At 37.3% G+C, this 21,763-nt stretch overlaps 1 protein-coding gene across 3 annotated transcripts in view; it reads right to left on the bottom strand.

Annotated features, from left to right (window-relative positions):
* The window catches only part of CSRNP3 (cysteine and serine rich nuclear protein 3), a 213,833-nt gene that overhangs the window by 19,895 nt on the left and 172,175 nt on the right, over positions 1-21,763 (bottom strand). For all 3 annotated transcript variants that reach the window (XM_040475251.1, XM_040475252.1, XM_040475253.1), the window contains one exon: positions 7,944-8,203. In XM_040475251.1, coding sequence (XP_040331185.1) covers positions 7,944-8,203 — 260 coding nt within the window. The remainder of the gene's footprint in view (positions 1-7,943; positions 8,204-21,763) is intronic.

Genomic DNA, 21,763 nt, shown 5'->3' with positions numbered 1-21,763 from the left:
TATTTTAGAAAGGATTATTTAAACAGATGGTTTCTGTACATCTGAAGAAAGAGAGCAGTGCAGTGACTACCAGGGTCATCGCTTGGGTTCACTAACGAGAGAATGTCCATTTGTCAAATTAAACTCCATTCAAAATCTGAAGCTATAAAATAGATGAAAGCTGGAGTGAGATACAGAGTCCTGACCCCATAGAACCCAGCTGGAAAACCACTGATCTCGTTTTGGGTTTCTTGGACAAAGTTTTTTATGTTTTATACATGGAAGGACAAAATGTGAACTCATTAATAAGAGGTGAACTCATTAATAATGGTTAGATACATGAATTTTTAGTTATCTGAGAAGTTGAAAATGTCTCTAATAACAGTGATGCTTAGCTCTTTTGGACACCAGTGAGGCTGGGAATGAGGGATGTGCCACATATACCAACAAGTTTCAGGTGGAGGTCATTGTGGCATGAAGGGGAAACTCCCTCCTTTCCTCTTGGGGATCACTACTCTGAGAGAATACCCTGAACTGGACTTTGTCTTGTTAAATATAATTTTTAAGTCATATCTTTTTTAAAATTTTATTTTTTATTTTTTAAAATTTACATCCAAATTAGTTAGCATATAGTGAAACAATGATTTCAGGAGTAGATTCCTTAATGCCCTTTACCCATTTAGCCTATGCTGCCTCCCACAACTCCTCCCGTAACCCTCAGTTTGTTCTCCATATTTATGAGTCTCTTATGCTTTGTCCCCCTCCCTGTTTTTATATTAATTTTGTTTCCCTTCCCTTATGTTCATCAAGTGAAGTCATATGATATTCGTCTTTCTCTGGCTAATTTCACTTAGCACAATACCCTCCAGTTCCACCCACATAGTTGCAAATGGCAAGATTTCATTCTTTTTGATTGCCGAGTAATACTCCATTGTATATATATACCACATCTTCTTTATCCACTCATCCATCAATGGGCATTTGGGCTCTTTCCATACTTTGGCTATTGTTGATAGTGCTGCTATAAACAGGGGGGTGCATATGTCCCTTTTTTTTTTTAATTTTTTTTTTCAACGTTTTTTATTTATTTTTGGGACAGAGAGAGACAGAGCATGAACGGGGGAGGGGAGAGAGAGAGGGAGACACAGAATCGGAAACAGGCTCCAGGCTCCGAGCCATCAGCCTAGAGCCTGACGCGGGGCTCGAACTCACGGATGGCGAGATCGTAACCTGGCTGAAGTCGGACGCTTAACCGACTGCGCCACCCAGGCGCCCCTACATATGTCCCTTTGAAACAGCACACCTTTGGATGCCTAGTAGTGCAATTGCTGGGTTGTAGGGTAGTTCTATTTTTAGTTTTTTGAGGAACCTCCATACTGTTTTCCAGAGTGGCTGCACCAGCTTGCATTCCCATTAAGTCATATCTTGAATGAAGACTAAGGGGTAGGCTTATCACATTTGAGTGTGACAAGATGAAGTTTATTCACATTAAAGAACAAACTTCATTGATCACAGGTCATGTTCAGCACTAAAGATAATTCTTGCCCTGGAGATATATGAAGTTTTGATTTACAGGATGAATCTGAATTGATTTACCTGGGTTTTGTTTGTCTGCTTGCTTTTTGTTGCTCTTTTATTTACTATCAGTTTAACATGAACAAACAAATTGATCAAGGTCTAAAAAGCTACTGTATCTTTTAGTGTATTCTCAGGGATAGGGCATCCCCAACTTGGGAGAGGATATTATAGCATATTCCTATACACCAGATAGATCCCATCTGGAGTACAATGTCCAGATCAAGTACCATATTTTGAGGTAGACATTAACAAACAGCATTATATCCAGGAGAACTTAACCGAGCTGATAAAAGGTCTGAAATCCATGCCCTAGGAGGATTAGTAGAAAGAACTAAGGATGTTTAATCCTATAGAACTGAAACACAAGGAGCCCACATAGCCTACTGTCAAACATTTGCATATTCATCACTACTGCTTTCAAACACTTGGAGTTTAGAGAACAGGGACAGGATTTATTCTGTGTGCCTGGAGGGCAGAATTAGGGTCAAAAGATAGAATTAGATGGGAGCATACTGGTCAATGTAAAGAAGAACTTTCTAACAATTATAGCTGGATAAATAGAATTGGTTATCTCAAAAAGCAGTGTGCTCTGGGCATCAAAGATGTGGAGTAAGTGGCTTTGTACTGGACATATATTTGATAGAAAGAATTTTTGGTTTTGTGGTATGAGTTGGATAGACAACCTAGTCACTAATTCTCTGGCAAACTAAAGAGAAATATTCATGTTATTTTGATATCCAGTCAAATCCTATAGTATAATTCTTCTGCTCATTAGTTGCTAACAGCAGGTGGCAAATTGGAACCAATTTAATTATGCCCTCAAAGAACCAGGAAGCTTTGATTATTGTCTCAGCCTATAAGAAATTCAACAACCTGGATTCACAATGTGTCTGTGGCTTATGTACCACCACAAAAATCACCAGAAAGGAGGATAATATCAACATACAAGACACATAAACTTTCATATGTTCCATTATCCCCCTTTCTGGTTTAGATCATCATTGCTTCTTCTAGTGGTGGCTATTAAGCCAAATGAATCCAGCAGTGTGCTGGTAGATATTTAACAATGATGTCTCTGGGAAAAAAAAAAGTTCTAATATGTTGTGACTGTCAAGTCCCATGGTGTAAATAGTCTCATCATGGCTGATTTTAAACTACTATTGGGAAGATATATGCACAATACACCTCAGTGAGCAGCTTTTGTAGCTCTAGCACACCACTGGATGCATTCCATAGTTTGATAAGGAGAATCTGTTAAATCGATTACTCCTGAGCCAGAGGATCAATGTGTATTGCACAAGAAGAATATAAAGATTTGATTACATATGCTTAATTGTTCCATTAAAGTTAAAATATCAGCAGTATTTTAAAAGAACATATTCTTTAATGTATTGCATTTGCCAGAGCTGAAGCCCAGTCTGTCAGTCTCCATCACTTTGATTAGGTGTATTTTTTCTGTACTTGTTAAAATAGGTTGTGCACATGACACAACAGGTGTTTGGCAGGTATCAAAGTTTTTCATTTGGTGTTGGAGCAGGGCTCCATTTAAGGATACATTCTGGAAGCACTGGCACTAAGTATGCTCTTGAGCAAGTTCTACGGAGTTTAACAGTGAAGTTCCATAAGGATAAATGGAGTTAAAATATACCATGGCCAGCAGACCCTGACTCATCTAATAGAGAACTATAGAACCAGGATGTGGTTAAAGACATATCCAAAAATTTAGAAACTATAGACTTGAGATAATAGCCTATGTCAACCATTTCTTACAACCCCCCAATCCTTTACATCTTCTAGAGCATGTAGAATATTTACCTAGAGGTCAGTAAATCATGAGACTGTTGAAGGGATATGAGGAACAAGGCTGGAGGTGAAGGGGGGAGAATTATGTTGCATGGGTAAGTCACTAAGTGAATAAAGCACAGCCTTAAATATGAGATTTGGGATGAAGAAAATTTAAATAGTTTTAAAAGGTTGATTATTAAAGGAAGCTATCAACTGGCAACTTTTTTTTTCTTTTTTAAGAAAGACAGCATACAACCAAGCATTACTCAAGGAACACATGACTGAAAAATTGAGGAAAGTATATAACCCTTGGAAGTAACTGGAAATGGTACCAGAGTGTCGATAGGCCTTTGATCTTAGACAGGAGAAAAAGAACAAGGTTGGAAAAACATTGAGAAAGAGAAGCCAGTCAAAGCTGTGAAAGCTAAATTAAATTTCCTAGAACAAGGTAGTAGAATCCAGTAAGATATAACCCAGAGGCAATTGGAATGCCAAGGCTCTTTGAAACATAAATGGCTGCCTAATGCATTTTACAGATACATGTGAAATGGGAATAAAGGCTAATGTAATTGTTCAACAATGTGGTGCAGATGATGAAATATAAGCACTTAATTTGGAAGAGTACAGTATTAACATGACTGCCTTGATTACTGTGAAGAGTATGACATGTTTGAATGGGCTTGACAGGGAAGACGGACTATTCTCTGCAATGCAGAAATCTCAAACTAGTTATTTCTTCTAGGAACAACCATTTTATTCAATCAGCTTTGTGTACTGATGGTTTTTTGACAATGTTTTGAGCACCACCACCACCACCAAAAAAGACGCTTGAACCCCCAAACAGAATTGGATGTGTTCTACAAATCTAATTGCATATATTATTTCCCAACGTGTCTAATTTATAATTTGATTAAGAGATGGATTACTAAATAAGAATCAGTTTTACAAGGAAAAACTAAATTCCTATTCTTATTCTGCTTCCAAAATATTTATTATAAGAGAACATCAAGAAGTATGTAGTGAGTGTTTCTGTTTACTGATCTTTCACTATTAAGGCCCCATTGGAAGAGGTGTCATTGCATTCGTGGGTTCTCTGTTTGAAACCTAGAGAAACACCCTGTAGAGACATGAGGCACAGTGGAGGGAGAACTTCTCATTACTGTTCTAGGCTGTTGGTTCTCAAATAAGGAAAAGGGATACTACCCAGTTCCAGGTCCAATGAGTTTCCTGTGGTGTTTTATCTGGTCTCCATGGAGAGGACCTTGGGAAATGTTTATCTTGTCAGATGGGCCTTTTCTGTCCTCACTCAATAGCCAGCTTGCTGCTCCTCACAGAGAACCACCTCCAGTCAAAGCCAGAGTTGAAGTTTGTCTTTAACAATCCTTACTTTCCTTTTTCAGTCCTTCTCTGTGCCAGGGACCTTCCTGCTGCCCCAGTCAAAATAATGGAATCAATTTAGCTACACTTATTTTGTTACTTACCTTACAGGTATTAATATTTCAAGACAAAATGTTACATTAGAAGTGAAATTCCAAGTACCAAAGTGAAATTTTTGGATAGTTAATGTTTTTGGATAGCTAATTTTAGATTTGGGATAGTGAAACCTTAGGTAAATATAGTTGATGATATTTTAAAAATCATAAAACTTAATATACTAGAGGAATTGTAATTAAAGTATACAACTGTTTCTCCATTCAGTCTTCTCAGATTTTTTTTTAGCAAACTAGTCCACATTACTATGGTCTTTTATTAGGTTTATGTGATATGGTTCTGAGTTTCTAAATATTTTCAGTACAATGAAGCTACGATGAGATCGCCTTAGAATCCCATTATCTTTTTGCTTGGTATTCATCTGAAAGGAGCAATGACATCCAAATATCTTCTTTTTATATCTTCACCAAAAGGGAAATCTGCATGTTTTCACTTACCAATGACAAACCTTGGCTTGCCATAACACCCACTCGAATGACTGCCTCTCCAACTTCCAACACTAAGAACAATAAAACAGAAATACGGGGGTGTCTGGGTGCTCAGTCAGTTAAGTGCCTGACTCTTGATTTTGGGTCAGGTCATGATCTCATGGTTTGTGGGTTCAAGCCCTGCACTGGGCTCCACACTGGCAGTGTGGAGCCTGTTTAGGATTCTTTCTTTCTCACTCTCTCTCTTGGTCCCACCCTTGCTCTGTCTCTCTCTCAAAATAAATAAATAAACTTAAAAAAAAAATTAAAAAAATGAATAAATAGTGGGATGCTTTTTCTTCTTCTTCTTCTTTTCTTCTTCAGCTTAGTAAAGAAAACAGCATAAAAGCAGCTGAATATAAATTATAATATCAGAATAAATTACTGCCTTATATGGAAGGTTCCTGTGGGTGTGTGGCTCTTCCTAACATTCATCACATGTATAATGTGCCTCAAAGTTCACCATAATAAATCTTTTGGTTCTCAGAATTATAGTCTCCCAGCTGTTAAAAACCACTTCACACAGTACCAAACTCTAGAAAGGTATGACTCCCTATAGGTACAGAGATTGTCTTTCCCAATGCCTAGAGGGGGTGATCAATTAATTTTAGAATAGGAAGTAACAGGATAATATAACCGATTTTCTATTGAGTGAGTCAGTGTTTAACATCATTGTGCTTCTTTTTCTTCAGTACACATGGCCTCATAATTTACCTATCCCGCTGGGTCTTTGTTAAGATTAAATTAAATAATGTTTATAGAATGCCTGGGAAATAAAAATCACTTAATGAATGGCAGCCATTAGTATTGTTTGAGTTTAGAGAATGACTTTGTTCTTTGAGGAGCGTGTAGAGTTGGTTTGCAGTAGGTTAGAAAGGCAGAGGGTGGATTTCAGAAGAAAATTTAGAATTATTATTAAATTAAGCTATATGCAAAGCGATCATGAAAAACAACAATAATAGCAGATTGCTACCAAAAAAGATCCTAAGGGACTTTCAGTGAAACTTGTCAAAAATACCATCAAAGGAAATAGAGACATACTCTAGGCTAAGGTTGTGTCTAGGTTAATTTGAACAACTGCCTTCTTACACAATTGGGAACAAGGCAGATATACACACTGCAGAATACATAAAAACAAGGTATTTTAAAACACACAGCACACCTATGCGCCTGGAAGCTAAAGGTACAGGTAACGCAGGTGTGCTTATGGTCTTCAGCTATTTAACAAGAGACTCTTTATGTTAAGTATCCTGGATTACCTAAAAAAGATTTCCTTTGTCATTAGATAATGATGAGAGAGCATTTCCTATATATTGATAGGCTGATGGATCAGCACATATTTAAAGATTGTCTTGGTTGATGAAAGACAGTTTCTGAACTATGTTTCTCTCCATCTCTAATGTGGCCTGGACACCTCTTTGACATCTCTTTAATGACCCAAAAGCCTCTCAAAAATCAGTATGTCCCAAAATAATCTCATTATCTACCTCTTCCCTTCTGATCCTAGCCCCAACCTGCTCCTCTTCCCGGATTCCTTGCCATACCCTCGTCATAGAGAAAGGTACTATTACCCACAACCTGTTCAGTTTTGTAAGCCAGAAATTTAGGAATCATTCTTGACTGTACCCCTCTTTTCCTTTCAAATCCAGTCTGTCATCAGGAACTGTTGATTTTACTTCCCAAATTTCTCCCTCTATCCATTTCTCTTCATCTTTCCCACCATCAGTCTAGCTAATCTATCAACATCTCTCCTGAACTACTGTGATAGCCTCTTAAATGGTCTAACTCTGTATGTTCCCCTACCAACATGGCAACCCTTAACCCCAAACTATACTCACATCACAGCACGAACCAGATCTTATTATTCTACCACTCTGTACACTGACCCACGCTTAAAACTCTTGGATGACTTTTGATGTCCTTAGTATGAAGAGAAAAAAAAAATGCCTTAGCATGATCTACAAAGCCCTGTCCTGCCTTCTTCATGTATAATCTACTTCATGCATAATCTATTGTTTTTGTCTCTGCTCCAGCCACACTAGCCTTTGTGTGCTCACTGTGCTTCCTCTGGCACAAGGCAGTTCTGGCTCTTCCTGCTGCCTGGACCACTCTTGCCAACCCTTTGGCCTAGTTATCTGTTCAGATTTCAGTTCAGTTGTCACTTCCTTGAAGAAACCTTCCTTGACCTCTGGACCATATCAGTTCCCTGTTACTACTTTCAGAACCCCTTGCAACTCTCCTTTATAGCTTTTAATGAAGCTGTGAGTTTATTTTGTTTACATGATTGATGTTTTTCTTTCCTATTAATATGGAAGTTCCAGGAGATAAGGGACCACATCTATTGTTGAGACCGTTTGGCCCCAACCCCAGTAGAGGGTGCATGACCTAGTAGCACACAATAACAAATATTTATTGAATGAATAAATAAATGATGTCAGGTAAGTTTTCCACATTGTTTGCAGTGAAGACACTTTACTGTTTTTTGCATAAAAGCAAAAAAAAAAAAAAAGCCTTAGCAGGCAGTCTGTTGTGTAAAATGTCCAGTTTGGTCAATGAATATAAATATGAAAATGGTTAATTCAACCAAATCAAGGTAAGGTTATAAGGTTTTGCAAAAAGTGAGTTCCTAATGATTTTTTTTACCTTTAGTTTCAAAGAGTTCAGTTTTTCCTCCCTGAGGTGTTCTCTCAACATCTCCCGGTGGAGCCTCTCCTGTTCTCTTGCAAATTCACCAAGAGTGTACTGGCGCACACTGTTATGGCGGCTGGACATGCCCAGGGTGCTACCCCCTTGACTGGGCACGCTCGTGAAGCCTTGCCTCCTGGTGAAGTAGTACACGGTGACACAGCTAAAATGCACATTCTTTGTCCTTAGCCGCTTCTCCCTTTTGAGGATGGAGGAAGCTGAAAGAGAAAGAAACAGTTCAGTGAACACCTAGGGCAGCAGTCTTCAGATGAGGTGAAGAATTAAAAAATGCCATTTGATGCTATTGAATCTATTGTCAACCCTTTCTGGCTGGGAGACACTAAAAATGTTCTATCTGAGAGCTGGCACAGATTTCTATTTCCTTTCTTAAATTTTCCTCCAGCTATAGTGGAGTAGACTTTTAAGTCCTCTATAATGGTAGTCTAAGCAAACTTTCAGGAAAGTTGCCAATAGTCTGTGAGTCAGTGGCAGAATTTAATTTATTTCCCCTAGCATCTTAAGTTTGGATTTTGTGGTTCTTCACATGAGTTGCATCATACTATAATCAGAAAAGACATACTACAAACTCCTATATTTTGGATATTGTTTTGATATTGAGGGCACTTGGCAAAAAAGTCTATGAATTTTAGAAAATTTTAAAAAGCAATAAAAACCTTACAAAAAAGGTTTACTGGCACTATTAAGACATTTTCACAACCTAAATTTAACAAAGTTTTCATCTGATAAGAACCCTACTAACTAGCATTACAGACAGTAGGATTTTAATATAAGTGTGCATTGAGACAATTGAAAATGGCTATGAAATACATTAGAATCTTTATTATTAGTTGGGGACATCAAGATGCATTAAGCATCATGGAAGTTTGAGATATATACCATAGTTGAGAAAAAGAGAGGCACATATTATAAACATGAACTTTTTAGAGTTAGAAGACATGCTAGACATCATCTCACCCCGTCTTTCTATTTTATAAAGTAACCCAGACTTGCAGAATTTGAGTTTTTTTCAATGTAGGTAGTTAGTGGAAAAGGTAAACTTAAACCAGCAATTCCCCAATCTGGTGCCATATTAGATGATATTTCTCCATTGCAGAAAGAAAAGTACACTGAATTGAGGAGAAAAATATAGAATCATGCTCTTATGGATCATTTCAGCTACTCCCCTACCAATATGTTGAAGTTCTAACGCTCAACACCCCAGGTTACACAGGTGATTTTTACACAGGTGATCGAGTTGAGGTAAGGTCATTAGGGTGGGTGTCAATGCAGTACAACCGGTATCCATATAAAAAGGGAGAATTTAAACACACATACATGGAGGGATGATGTAAAGAGACAAAGGGAGAAGTCCATGTGAAGGTGGATACAAAGATTAGGAGCATACTGCAAAAAGCCGAGATGCCTTGGGCTACCAGAAGCTGGAAATGCAAGGAAAGCTACAGTTTTCAGAGAGAGCATGGTTCTGCTAACACGCTGATTTCAATCTAGTCTCCAGAATGGTGAGACAAGAAATTTCTGTTGTCCTAAGCCACTGAGTTAGTGGAACTTTGTTTCAGCAGCCTTAGGAAACTAATATGCATGCTCAGGTAGACAAATAGACAGAAACAATGCACTGAGCAAAAATCCTTGGATAGCCACCAGTAATATAAGCTAACATTTATGGAGTGCTTTCCATGAATCATCTCATTTTATCCTTACAACTCCTTGGGTTGATATTACCTGTGTCTCCATTTGAGGAAACCAAGTCACCAAAGGGTTAATAACATTGCCAAAGTCATATAAGGAGAAGTGAAGCTGGAATTTATTATTCCAAGGTCCAGGGAGTTGAACAAGGCTGAGTCTTGGTGTCATACTACTTCTGGTAGATGTCAACTGCTGCTGCTTTCAAAGATGATTTTGATTTGGAAGGTTGCATAAGCAATGAAAGAAAAGGGACTACAATATCACTTTGCATTTGTTTAAGAATCTTCTTCCAAAAGGGTTCAAGTTCCTTTGCCTCATACCCTCCCCCCCCCCTAAAACATTCAAACCAAATGCAGAGAGGCTGTTATGATTAACCACATTTCACGAATTGACTTATTCAATAAATATAAACAAAGGGCCTACTACGTGCCAGGCACTTTCCAGATGATTGGATATATTGGTGAAAAAAACCCACATGGTGATTCCTGCCCACATGGAACTTCCATTTCCAGTGATGAGAAACTCAGACAGAATAACAGACTGAGAAGTTTATAGAGTAAGAGAAATAATGACATTTGGGCAAGAATTTCATCTTCCCAACTTCCCCCTCTTCTCTACTGTTCTACTTCTCCACAGGAGACCGCCAGAAAGCAAATACTTTCAAACGTGTACACAATTTTCCCATTTATTTATGTACATGTTCACTGCACATATTTGTACTCCTGCCAGCAGAGACAATTTTCAACTTTGATTTAGAAGCTCTGATCTGCTTCATAACGGTATGTTTAAATCATCTCAAAACAGGGAAGAATTTGTCAAAATGTAAAAGATTACCCTAGAAAGAAAAATTCAGCAACCTGCCTAGTAATCTGCCACCCTATCTGACAGGCTCATCTGTCACCACCTTACAGCAGGCAAGAGCCTCTGGTTTTGGGTGATAGCCTTTAACCTTTTTCACTTTTGTTATTAAATGATGCCCTGAGACATTATCTTTCAAGGCCATGAATTTACAGATTAAAAAAAAAAAAAGGTTTTAATGAACTCTTTAAAATAATTTTTATAAACATCTCTGGTGATTTTATTACTAATCTTTAAAATATAATTCATGGTAGTCTAGACAAATTTCATTTTTAACATTTATTTAGACTTTTAGATTATAAGGATTCTCCAGTCTTCTGGATGGATCTATTGCGATATGAATCTACCATTTCCTAAAAAGCCAGATTATTTTTTTCCAAAAAGACAATTTTCTAAGGCTTCCAGGATAACAATAGTGGCAGGTTGTAGAGTCCCTTCACCTGGGCTCTTGGCTTTGCTAACATTGTCAAAGTGTGTCAGGATTGGATTGGTGTCAGTTCCTATCCATGGGGGTTTATAATTCAAACCTGTGCTTATCCTTTTTCTAGAATTTGCATATTATAAATAGCACCGTAAAAATAATGATCGAAACGCCTATGGATATATTTAAAAGAAAGGCTTTGAAATACTATAAGATCAGCCTCCTGGGAGATATTTTAAATGTAGCTTTCCTGGATATAGGAGCCACCCACGTCTCTCTTCTGATGATTGAATTGGAGCACTAGAATGGGCCTTTATGGGCTATCTCCTGCCTCCAGGCTCCAATTTGACTAACATCACAAAATGAAGTCATAAAAAAAGAGTGTGTGTTCTTCAAGCCTGGGACAAACAGGCCAAATTCACTCAGCACATCTGCCTTAGGGAATCTGAAACCTCCCTCATATGCCTACCTAGTAATTTGTGCCCTTTGCAGAATGACTGAACTCTACTTTGTGTCTCTACAGAGTCCAGAATTCACTTTACCACTGTGAGGTCAAGAGTGAATAAAAAAAGGGAGAAGGTGTCTTTCATTACTGCTTTGAAAAATAATTAGTCTATTTTCATACACACTAATTTTTTTGGTGTCTTTAAACTTGTTTCCTTTTATCCTATTCACTGTTACCACCCTGAAGCTCAGCGTCTAAATGCAACAGTACTCTGTGTGCTGCACAAGACCCAGCTCCTGAGAACACCACTATGGTTCCCATCAGGGTATGCTGGTTACTGTACAACGATCACATATAATGGAGATGATATTGATCTTGGTAAACTAAAGGAATAAACAGCACAGAGTGACTGATGTTAGCTATCTGCAGAAGCTATCTTTCCTAAAGTAATGCTTTGGAAATGAATGGAGAAGAGAATTGGAGAATTGCCTAATTCACAATTCCAGGATGAGAATGTAAGTAGATAAAATAAAATAATCTGTACCATAAATCATATAAAGAGTCCATGAACAGAGTGGATTAAAAATGGAAGCCAAAACTAATAAGTTTTGATCAATATATCAAGGTATCACAAGTGAATCAAATTAAGCTCTAAGAAAATTCAACTGAATTTGCTCCATTTCCACACTTATAAATGAACCTGTTCATACAAATTGAAATACACCTTCAGATCAACAAGAGTATCTAGTTGACTCATTAATTTTATTTCTTGCTGAAAATAATCAAATTTGTTTCAGATTTATAAGTCAGTCATTTCTGAATGTGGTTAGATGTGTTATTCCATCTGAGATTGCCTTCTATGCATGCAAGAAATCATCACGTGTCTGGGCCTGAAAAATTGAAGACCAGATCTTAGACTACTGATTCCACTATTGGGCAGCCACTCTGGAACTAATGTTTGTTTGTTTTTTGTTAATTTTTTAAAATGTTTATTTATTTTTGAGAGAGAGAGAGAGAGACAGAGAGAGACACAGAGAGAGACAGAGTATGAGCAGGGGAGGGGCAGAGAAAGAGGGAGACAACAGAATCTGATGAAGGCTCCAGGCTCTGAGCTGTCAGCGCAGAGCCCGACACAGGGCTGAACTCACCAACTGCGAGATCATGACCTGAGCTGAAGTTGGATGCTTAAATGACTGAGCCACCCAGGCACCCATGGAATCAATGTTTGAACAGCAAACTAGCTACCCTCACAAGGCACTTGTTCTTTGTAGTGTCAACAACTATCAACAAAGCCCTGGTATAGCCAGAAATGCAGAGAGCAATAAACAGAATTATATTTTCTGGCACTAAATTTAGTACACAGAAGTTGAGAGTTTGTGGTCCAGTCTGTGGAAAATATTAATTCTACCATTTGGGTCTAAATTCAATAATCTACTTCTCTCTCCTATGCACTATTCTCAGAAGGAAAATACCAGATGATCTGTAAGTCTATATATTGTGTTTATTTTTCATTTATTTGGGGGGAATTTAGTCTAAGCAAAATGAGATTACTGACATTAACTTGTTTAGCTGGTAAGTCCTGGGCAAGAAAAACTCCCGTTTTTAGAAACATACACAGCAAACTAATCAGGGATTCTGAAAGTATGCATATTGCTTCTTACCTCTTGAGGAACAAATCAAGATCAAATCAGTTATGAAGTCATGAAACCTAGCTTACAAACAGAAAAATCCGGTCTCATCAGAAATATTTTATATAAAAAATTATCCTAATAGCTTAGATATTAAATCAATTTCCAATGGTTAAAGTTATTAAGATTACAAAAAATATGTCCTTAACCTTTACAAGTGACTTCTGTAAATGTTCTGTGATCATATTCTCCTGTACTTTACAGTTTGACATGATTGTCTAGGTTGGCCTTTCTTGATCAGGTGTCAACCACATGGTCTCAGACCCTAAACCACAAGAGTGAAAATGAATCCAACAGCCAAGGAATATAGGAGTAGTTTCTTTGAAAGTGAAGCCTGTTTTGCTATTGAAAGCAATCCTTCCTTCTTCTAATTCTACCCTTTTATTCTTTTTTAATTTTTTTTTCAACGTTTATTTATTTTTGGGATTGAGAGAGACAGAGCATGAACGGGGGAGGGGCAGAGAGAGAGGGAGACACAGAATTGGAAACAGGCTCCAGGCTCTGAGCCATCAGCCCAGAGCCCGACGCGGGGCTCGAACTCACGGACCGCGAGATCGTGACCTGGCTGAAGTCGGACGCTTAACCGACTGCGCCACCCAGGCGCCCCCCCTTTTGTTCTTTTAAGTTACATCCTCAAGTTTTCTGAATATACTTGCCTTAGTCATATCTTTCATCATTAAAAAAAAGTTTTTAAAATATTTATTTATTTTAGAAAGAGACAGAGAGTGGGCAGGGGAGGGGCAGAGAGAGGGGGAGACACAGAATCTGAAGCAGCATCCAGGTTCTGAGCTGTCAGCACAGAGCCTGAAAGGGGCTCGAACCCACGAACCATGAGATCATGATCTGAGCTGAAGTCAGACCTTAATTGACTGAGCCACCCAGGTGCCCCATATCTTTCAATTTTTTGCTCAAGTAATGTATTTAGGGCAGTAGTAAATCATTCAAGTGGGAGAAACTCCAAAAGATTGATAATAAGGAAATACTGTGTGGCATGAGTGAATGAGAGGCAAAATGAAAGTAAAGACTAATTGGGGATATTTTCTTTCCAACCATGAACAGAATCCAAATTACCTCAAGTATGGGATGTAAAGTGATTATCTACGGCCAAATCAGTGTTACATTATTGTATATTCAGTACGTTATTTTATACTCAGTTTTGAAGGATATAACACACACACACACACACACACACACACACACCCACAGAGTTATAAACAAAATAGAGAGACTCTCCCAAACACTGGACAGACAATACTGGGATACACCCAATATTTTGGAACTGAAGTGCTTTGCATTTCCAAAGAAGTAATCAGAACTGAGACAGAGTCAGGAAATGTAAGAAAATATCAGAATTCTCCAAAGAGACAGCAAATCATGTTTTTTTTCCTCCCCGTTTTATTACTGCCCTTTTACTATGAAATAGCATTCAAAGACAAAAATCAAGGAAAAATAGCTCCCACTTACAGTGATGCTTGTGATGTCAAATCCAAGTTTGTATCTGGCTCCCTACAGAGTGGATGATAGCTCTAAATGCTTTTCAAATTATAGCACATCTCTCTCCTTAGGCTCTAAATGTCACTCTTCCCCATCGCAAACCAACCAAACAATCCATGTGCTAATAAAGGGACAAGGAGACCACACCATATAAAATATGATAGACATACATAAAAATCAGTCATCATTCTGATTTCAGTCCTTCTGTAGAGAAGGAAAAGCTTTAAAATTCTTAGGCAAGATTAGGTAGTTTAATCATTTAGCTGCACAAATTTTCCATTCTAATATTAAGTTGGAAATATTCGCAGTGCATTGCCCTCGAGACTAATAATGTCTTTTGTGAATTGCAGCTTCTAAGTTAAAAAATTCAAGATGACACCCTTTTGTTTAAGTCACCAGTTTGCAAAAACAAAACAAAACCAAAAACCCTCTCATATAAGACTGTAAGAAGTTAAGTATTCTGTCAAGATTTATCCAAATACTGCATATGCATTTAAACAAATAAAAAAATCAGCAAAAATAGAAATAATATAAAAAGATGACCCTTGGGGCTGGATGACTAAAGCTTTGTTTTGGATCATGAACATTCATGTCACGTCGTCGTCCGTTCAGTCTGTCAGCTACGTCCACACAAGCAAACGAGAGAGCTGCACAGAGGGGACAAGCTTTCTCCTGAACCTCTCCAGACAGCTACAACCCAGGCTGCTGAGACGCTGCAAGCTGGCTTTGACATTACAGAGGTGCTTTAACAGCATAATCATCCATTTGCAATTCTCAGCATAGAAAAAATGTAAGATTTACCACCCAAGATTCTGATGTGAATTTAGGATGCCGCATATGAAAACTGTGTCTGGGTATAAACTTTGACCCCCCAGCTTTGATGTCATTGATAATTAAAATGATTAACTAACAAAGAGTGATCATTTTTCAGAACTAGCTATTTTTTATGCACACATTTCTATTTTATTAAAGATATCCCCTATGCTTTCCCCCTAATTCTTCTGAATAAAAAAAAGGAAGAAATCATTTGTTCTAATATATGTTGGATATAAGGAATAAATACTATATTTTAAAGTTATAAAATTGAAATTGAAAAATTGAAGGGTCAAAAATTTTAAAAAGAAATCATGTTCTCTTTTATATATAATCTTTTTTTATGTTCTATTTATTTTTGAGAGAGAGAGAGAGAAAGAGAGAGAACAAGCAGAGGAGGGTAGAGAGACACACACAAAATCTGAAGCAGGCTCCAACCTGTCAGCACAGAACCCAATGTGGGGCTTGAACCCGCAAACTGGGAGACCATGACCTAGCTGAAGTCAGAGGCTTAACCGACTGAGCCACCCAGGTGCCCCTCTTTTATATATAGTCTTAATATATAGTTGACTTAACGCCCCCCCTTGCATTAATTTGACATTCTACTGCAAATGTGCTATGACTGCAGAGTGCCCCAGCCATCAACAGAAAGCACGACTGATATGGGGGATGGTGAGTTGCCAAATTAGAACATATTTAGATTAAACTAGAGATTAAATAATACCACTTAATTGGGAATACAAGCTGGTGCAGCCACTCTGGAAAACAGTATGGAGGTTCCTCAAAAAATGAAAAATAGAACTACCCTATGACCCAGGAATTGCACTACTTGGCATTTATCCATGGGATATCCACAGGTGTGCTGTTTTGAAGGGACATATGCACCCCCCTGTTTATAGCAGCACTATCAACAATAGCCAAAGTATGGAAAGAGCCCAAATGTCCGTCGATGGATGAGTGGATAAAGAAGATGTGGTATGTATATATACCACATACATACACGTGGTATGTATGTATGTATATATATGGTATGTATATATACATATATAGTATATATACATATATACATATATACATATATACATATATATACATATATATAGTATATATATGAGGTATGTATATATACCACATACATACATGTGGTATGTATGTGTGTATATACACACACACACACACACACACAATCAAAAAGAGTGAAATCTTGCCATTTGCAACTATGTCGGTGGAACTGGAGGGTATTGTGCTAAGTGAAATTAGTCAGTCATAGAAAGACGAATATCATATGACTTTACTCATATGAGGACTTTAAGAGACAAAACAGATGAACATAAGGGAAGGGAAACGAAAATAATATAAAAACAGGGAGGGGGACAAAGCATAAGAGACTCATAAATATGGAGAACAAACAGGGTTAATGGAGGGGTTGTGGGAGGGGGATGGGCTAAATGGGTAAGGGGCACTAAGGAATCTACTCCTGAAATCATTGCTGCACTATATGCTAATTTGGATGTAAATTAAAAGAAATAAAATTAAATTAAAAAAAATACCACTGAGTGATAGACTGATTTTCATTCTAATTTTCCTTTTTCATCAAGTTAATCCCTCAAATTTACAGTAACTCATATCATGAATTTTGTTGTTTCAATTCTCTGTTGGACAAACAGTTTTTCTTCTGGTTCAACTTTGTTGTTATGGAGTACATCACTTAAATAAAATTTATAAATTCAAATCCACGTGTAACATATGTGAAACACAATGGGATATGAAAGTGTTTGCTAAATCTAGGCCCTGTATTCTGCTCAGTTTTGCCCAAAGCAGATTGGAAATTGGGAATATTTTCCCCCCTGGTCCAGAAACTCATTTAGTCATCTGACATTACTGGTAAGAACTATTTTTTATAGAATTTTCATCAAATTAATTCTTTTCTCTTTTCATCCTATGTACTTTTCTTTAGATAATATTAAAATTTTCCAAGGAATCTTGAAGATTTCTACAGAGTCAATGTTAACATTCACACATGGAGAATGTGGAACATATATTGTTACTCAGGTATTTATTTGTCTTCTTTTTAAAGAGTATTTCTTTATTATAAGCAAATTATGTTACTAATGAATTACAGAAAACATTATTATCCTGTCCCTGGACCTGGAAAATAATATTTAAGAAAAAAATTTTTAAATAAAGTAATCAATTAAAAATATGTATTCTAATAATTGCTAAAACCCATTGTACATATTACATCCATGAGCATCTCAGTTCCATTAATATTTTCAGAATTATGTTATCTCCCTCATAGGAATATTACCAGGAATAATTACCTTTGTAAAAAGCCTTAAGAATCACAGATGGAAAACATTACATATGCAGGGTACTATCTTGGTGATGCTGTGAAACCAAATAAAAAGCGTGTTCCTTTATTATCAGTGAGAAAATAAGAACTGCCTACTTCCCAGCGTGTTTCCTTAATTTCTCATACGTGCAATCAAACCCTAAAACTTCATGCTTAAGAAACACATTTCACTACTACTAAAGTAACAGTCGTTTCCAAAATATATAAATTTACACTCCCATTTCATTAAAATCTCAACATGGATACCATCTTAAGACCAAACTGTTTCTTATTGGGAAAAAAGGTACTCGTTACTACACATAAATAATTGTAGTTCTGGCTGCAGTCCAAGATGTAAGCACTTTCCTCTGCTGTCTCAGCAATTCTCCTGATGTCAAAGACACATTAAAATCAATGGGAACCATATGGCTCTGCAGAATACCCGTACTCTTACAACGGAGAGGGCAATGCAATTCATTACCACCATCGGAGAAAGATTTTGGGGACATGGAATATCTCAATGCAAAATAAAGCTGCATGAGGCAGGCCATTTGATTAAAATTCTCACACAATGACAGAGGAAACATTTGCTGTTCTTTAGCTCTGATAACCTGTTTCTCTACTCTTTACGTTTTTTCAAAACGACCATGAGCCTCTCCTGTTGGAAGAATTAAACGGCACTTTCCACCTGCTCAGTGACTTTCCCACACAGTATTTCATCTGGTCAAATAATATAGTCCTAAAGAGCCTAATATATGATGGTAATCTAGGTCAGAACATCACTTAATACCAAAAAACAAAACAAAGCCGTCAAAAATAAGAGCGACAAAACTTTTCTAAGATCCAGTCATTCTGGAGAGCAACACTGGATCAAAGATTATACACTGAACTTTGACCTCTGCCAGGAAGGATAAAATCTGGAAGCATTTAAAAAAAAATATGTTACTCTAAAAAGCCTTTACTATATTTATCTCAAATAGAAATCCAAATCATTGAGAAACATAAAAGGAAGAAATTCATCAGTGCTGTATTACTGGCTCCATATGTCAGAAATCTAAGTTTAAAAAAGAGATGTAGGACTTTAGAATTGGGATGAAAGATGAGGTTGGGAAGGCAGTGGGAGGAGGCAGCTGGGGTTACTGAGGTGCCTTCTGTTTCTTGGAAGTCAGTGAGTGATTTGAGATGGCTGGTAAAAATCAAAAAACAAAGCAAAACAAAACAAAACAAAAAAACTTTTAACTATGATTTTTTTCTATAAATGTACCTTTAAAAATAATTTTAAAGTTCACTTATTTATTTTTTGAGACAGAGACAGCATGAGTGGGGGAGGGGCAGAGAGAGAGGGAGACCGAGAATCCCAAGCAGGCTCTATACCGTCGGTGCAGAGTCTGACGTGGGGCTCGAAACCACAAAACCAGGAGATCACAACCTGAGCCCAAACCAAGAGTCGGACACTTAATCAACTGAGCCACCCAGGCACCCCTATAAATGTACATATTTTTTGATATTTTTTGATATGCTTTTTAAAATATTGCCCTTATTGTTTTAACATTTTTTTTAAAACTATGAATTCTGCACAATGTCTGACATAGAATTACTACCCAATATCTAATAGAAAAATAAAAATGTCTACTCCAGATAGCCTTTCATAGACCCTCTAGAATGAGGTTGAGGAGGTGAGTGCTCTGTCTATACATCTCCAGGTCATCCCTGCCTTGGTACTGATACCATGAGTGTGGGTTTCTACTTCATTACCAGCTTAGCATCTAGGATACGAGGACCATATCTTACTCCCTGGGGAACTCTCAGTACACAACACACAGCTGGGCACCTAGACCTAGGACTTAGTTGATAAGTGTTTGTTTAACAAATTGATGGATGAATAACTGAACTCTGGGCTAAGTAAATATTTACATTTCTTAAATATATTTTCCTTAATTTTAAATGGTAAGATGACATTTAACAGCTTTCCCCTGAAGCTTCAGGGTCAATACATATTCCTCCCTCTCTTCCTCCCTCCCTCCCTCCCTCCCTCCCTCCCTTCCTGCTAGTCACTATTTTCTCAGGGTACTTTTCAGTGAAAAAATTTATGTATTGGAAAGAGGACACACTGCCCTTATAACTTGAGGGTACACATAACTTTTGTATTAGAAACCATTTGAAATATGCTATATTTTACATATCAGAAGATCTAACCTAAAAAGCCAACCCTGGCATCATAATAAACTTCTAAACAATCCATCAGGAATGAGCTTGTAAGTCCAATTCTAAAAAGCAAGTAGCTGGTAGGGGGAAGAGTTACCTGAATATTATAAAATGATTTTGAAAGAGAAATCCTGCTGATAAAATACTAATTAGTATTGACCTCCAGCAAAAATGTGACTGAAATTCCTGCCTTTAGCAGTCCATCAGTGACAGATCTACAAAATGATTCTATCTCTTAGTATTTAAATTGTCATCTTTGCCTTAGAGCAGTGACTGTCCTATAAAAATAAAGTCATGTTGCTCAAGATTTATTAAATTCCTATGAAATTTTATAATATATTGGCATGTTGTAAGACATAATTTTTCTCTTTTTGGTGGTAGTGGTGATGAGACAAAAGCTAAAAAAGGCCCAGTTGATGGCTTCCTGAGACAAGGAGCAGAAATAAGCAAGAAGAATTCTAAAATTTTATTAAAATGTAAGAGCAAGACAGAACTGAAGCCAGGCACGCTAGAACAGAAGTGGAATGAGGGTATAGATTTTTCATGTGTGGGACTGATTTTACCCGAAAGCTAAAAAGTTATCCTGTTGATGTTTCACAGATGGGGGACAAAAGACACGAGACTATTGGGTCTGAAATACACTTTACTGTTCACAGCACAACAAACAACATAAGCATCATGTTTCTGTTGGTGTTCTGTGTCCCCCAAATTGTCCCCAGGAGCAATACACAAGGATCACAGAAATGCCACACATAGTAGGTCTGCATTGTACCAAAGGCCTACTGAGCTTGGGAACCCACTGGTTTTTAGCATTCAGTAAGCAATCTTGTTCTTTGTCCCAGGAGGAGACATAACCCCACCCCTCAAGGTTGCTTCCTACAAACATTGAGAAATAGCCCATGTAAAGAGCAGTGCATTCTTGGCATCCTCAGAAAGACAAGTAGGAATGCAAAATCCTATGGAGGAGTGTCTCTGAACAGAATTTGCATTTATTTTGCTGATTCATATATCTCAAACACCTGGAATAGGGTCTGACATACAGTAGATATTCAACACCAAGCTGTTTAATGAATGAGTGGGACTTATTGATAGGCTTCTACTCTTATTAAACACTGTAATTCTTGTGAGATGATCATTTCACAGGCATGTATATTGTAACTATCACTTAGTATGGGAAAGCATATGTATAACACATCAAGAAACAATCTTCCCTGCAAAGTGTCTATGAACTAAAGAGTTTCCTAAAGAATGGTAAATGAGGTATTTCGATTCTTATGAAGTATAGCATTTTCCCTCTAGATCTCTTCATAGCTCACAGATACTTCCCTTTGCAAACCTCTTGCCAAAGGAGAGAATCAGTCCAAAGATCTTTAGAAGGATTCTGGCAGCTTCCAGGAGTGGTATCAGCTACAACGTTACTATCACACCTATGTGGCTTGTAGGGAAATATATACATTCTTAGCTATCTCCTGGATGCATAGCAGTCCCAAAGGATCTTTGTTGTCCTTTTCTTTGCTACTTTTGTGACACATGGGCTATTTGTTACAAGAAGTATTTTTTTTTTTTTCCAAAGTCAAATGTAATCTTGGGTTTGGACTATATAAAGACGGAAAACATAAAGAGGTTTCTTCTCCCTCTACATTTTAAGAGTTTGTATTTCTTGGGATGGAAGAAAAATAAATGAACAGAGTCATGAGCATACTGCATTTTATAAAGGCAGGATTCAACCTCTTCTACCTTTACAGGGCATTACTTCTCAATGATTTATTTGTTTTATCATCTGGAGCAAACTCAAATTCCAAAACTTGGTCCTTAGCA

The sequence above is a fragment of the Herpailurus yagouaroundi genome, unplaced genomic scaffold, assembly GCF_014898765.1.
Source record: "Herpailurus yagouaroundi ecotype Mexico unplaced genomic scaffold, PumYag 140, whole genome shotgun sequence".
Taxonomy (NCBI): Eukaryota; Metazoa; Chordata; class Mammalia; order Carnivora; family Felidae; genus Herpailurus; species Herpailurus yagouaroundi.
The sequence above is the reverse complement of the archived record's forward strand: the minus strand, read 5'-3'. Positions and strand labels throughout refer to the sequence as shown.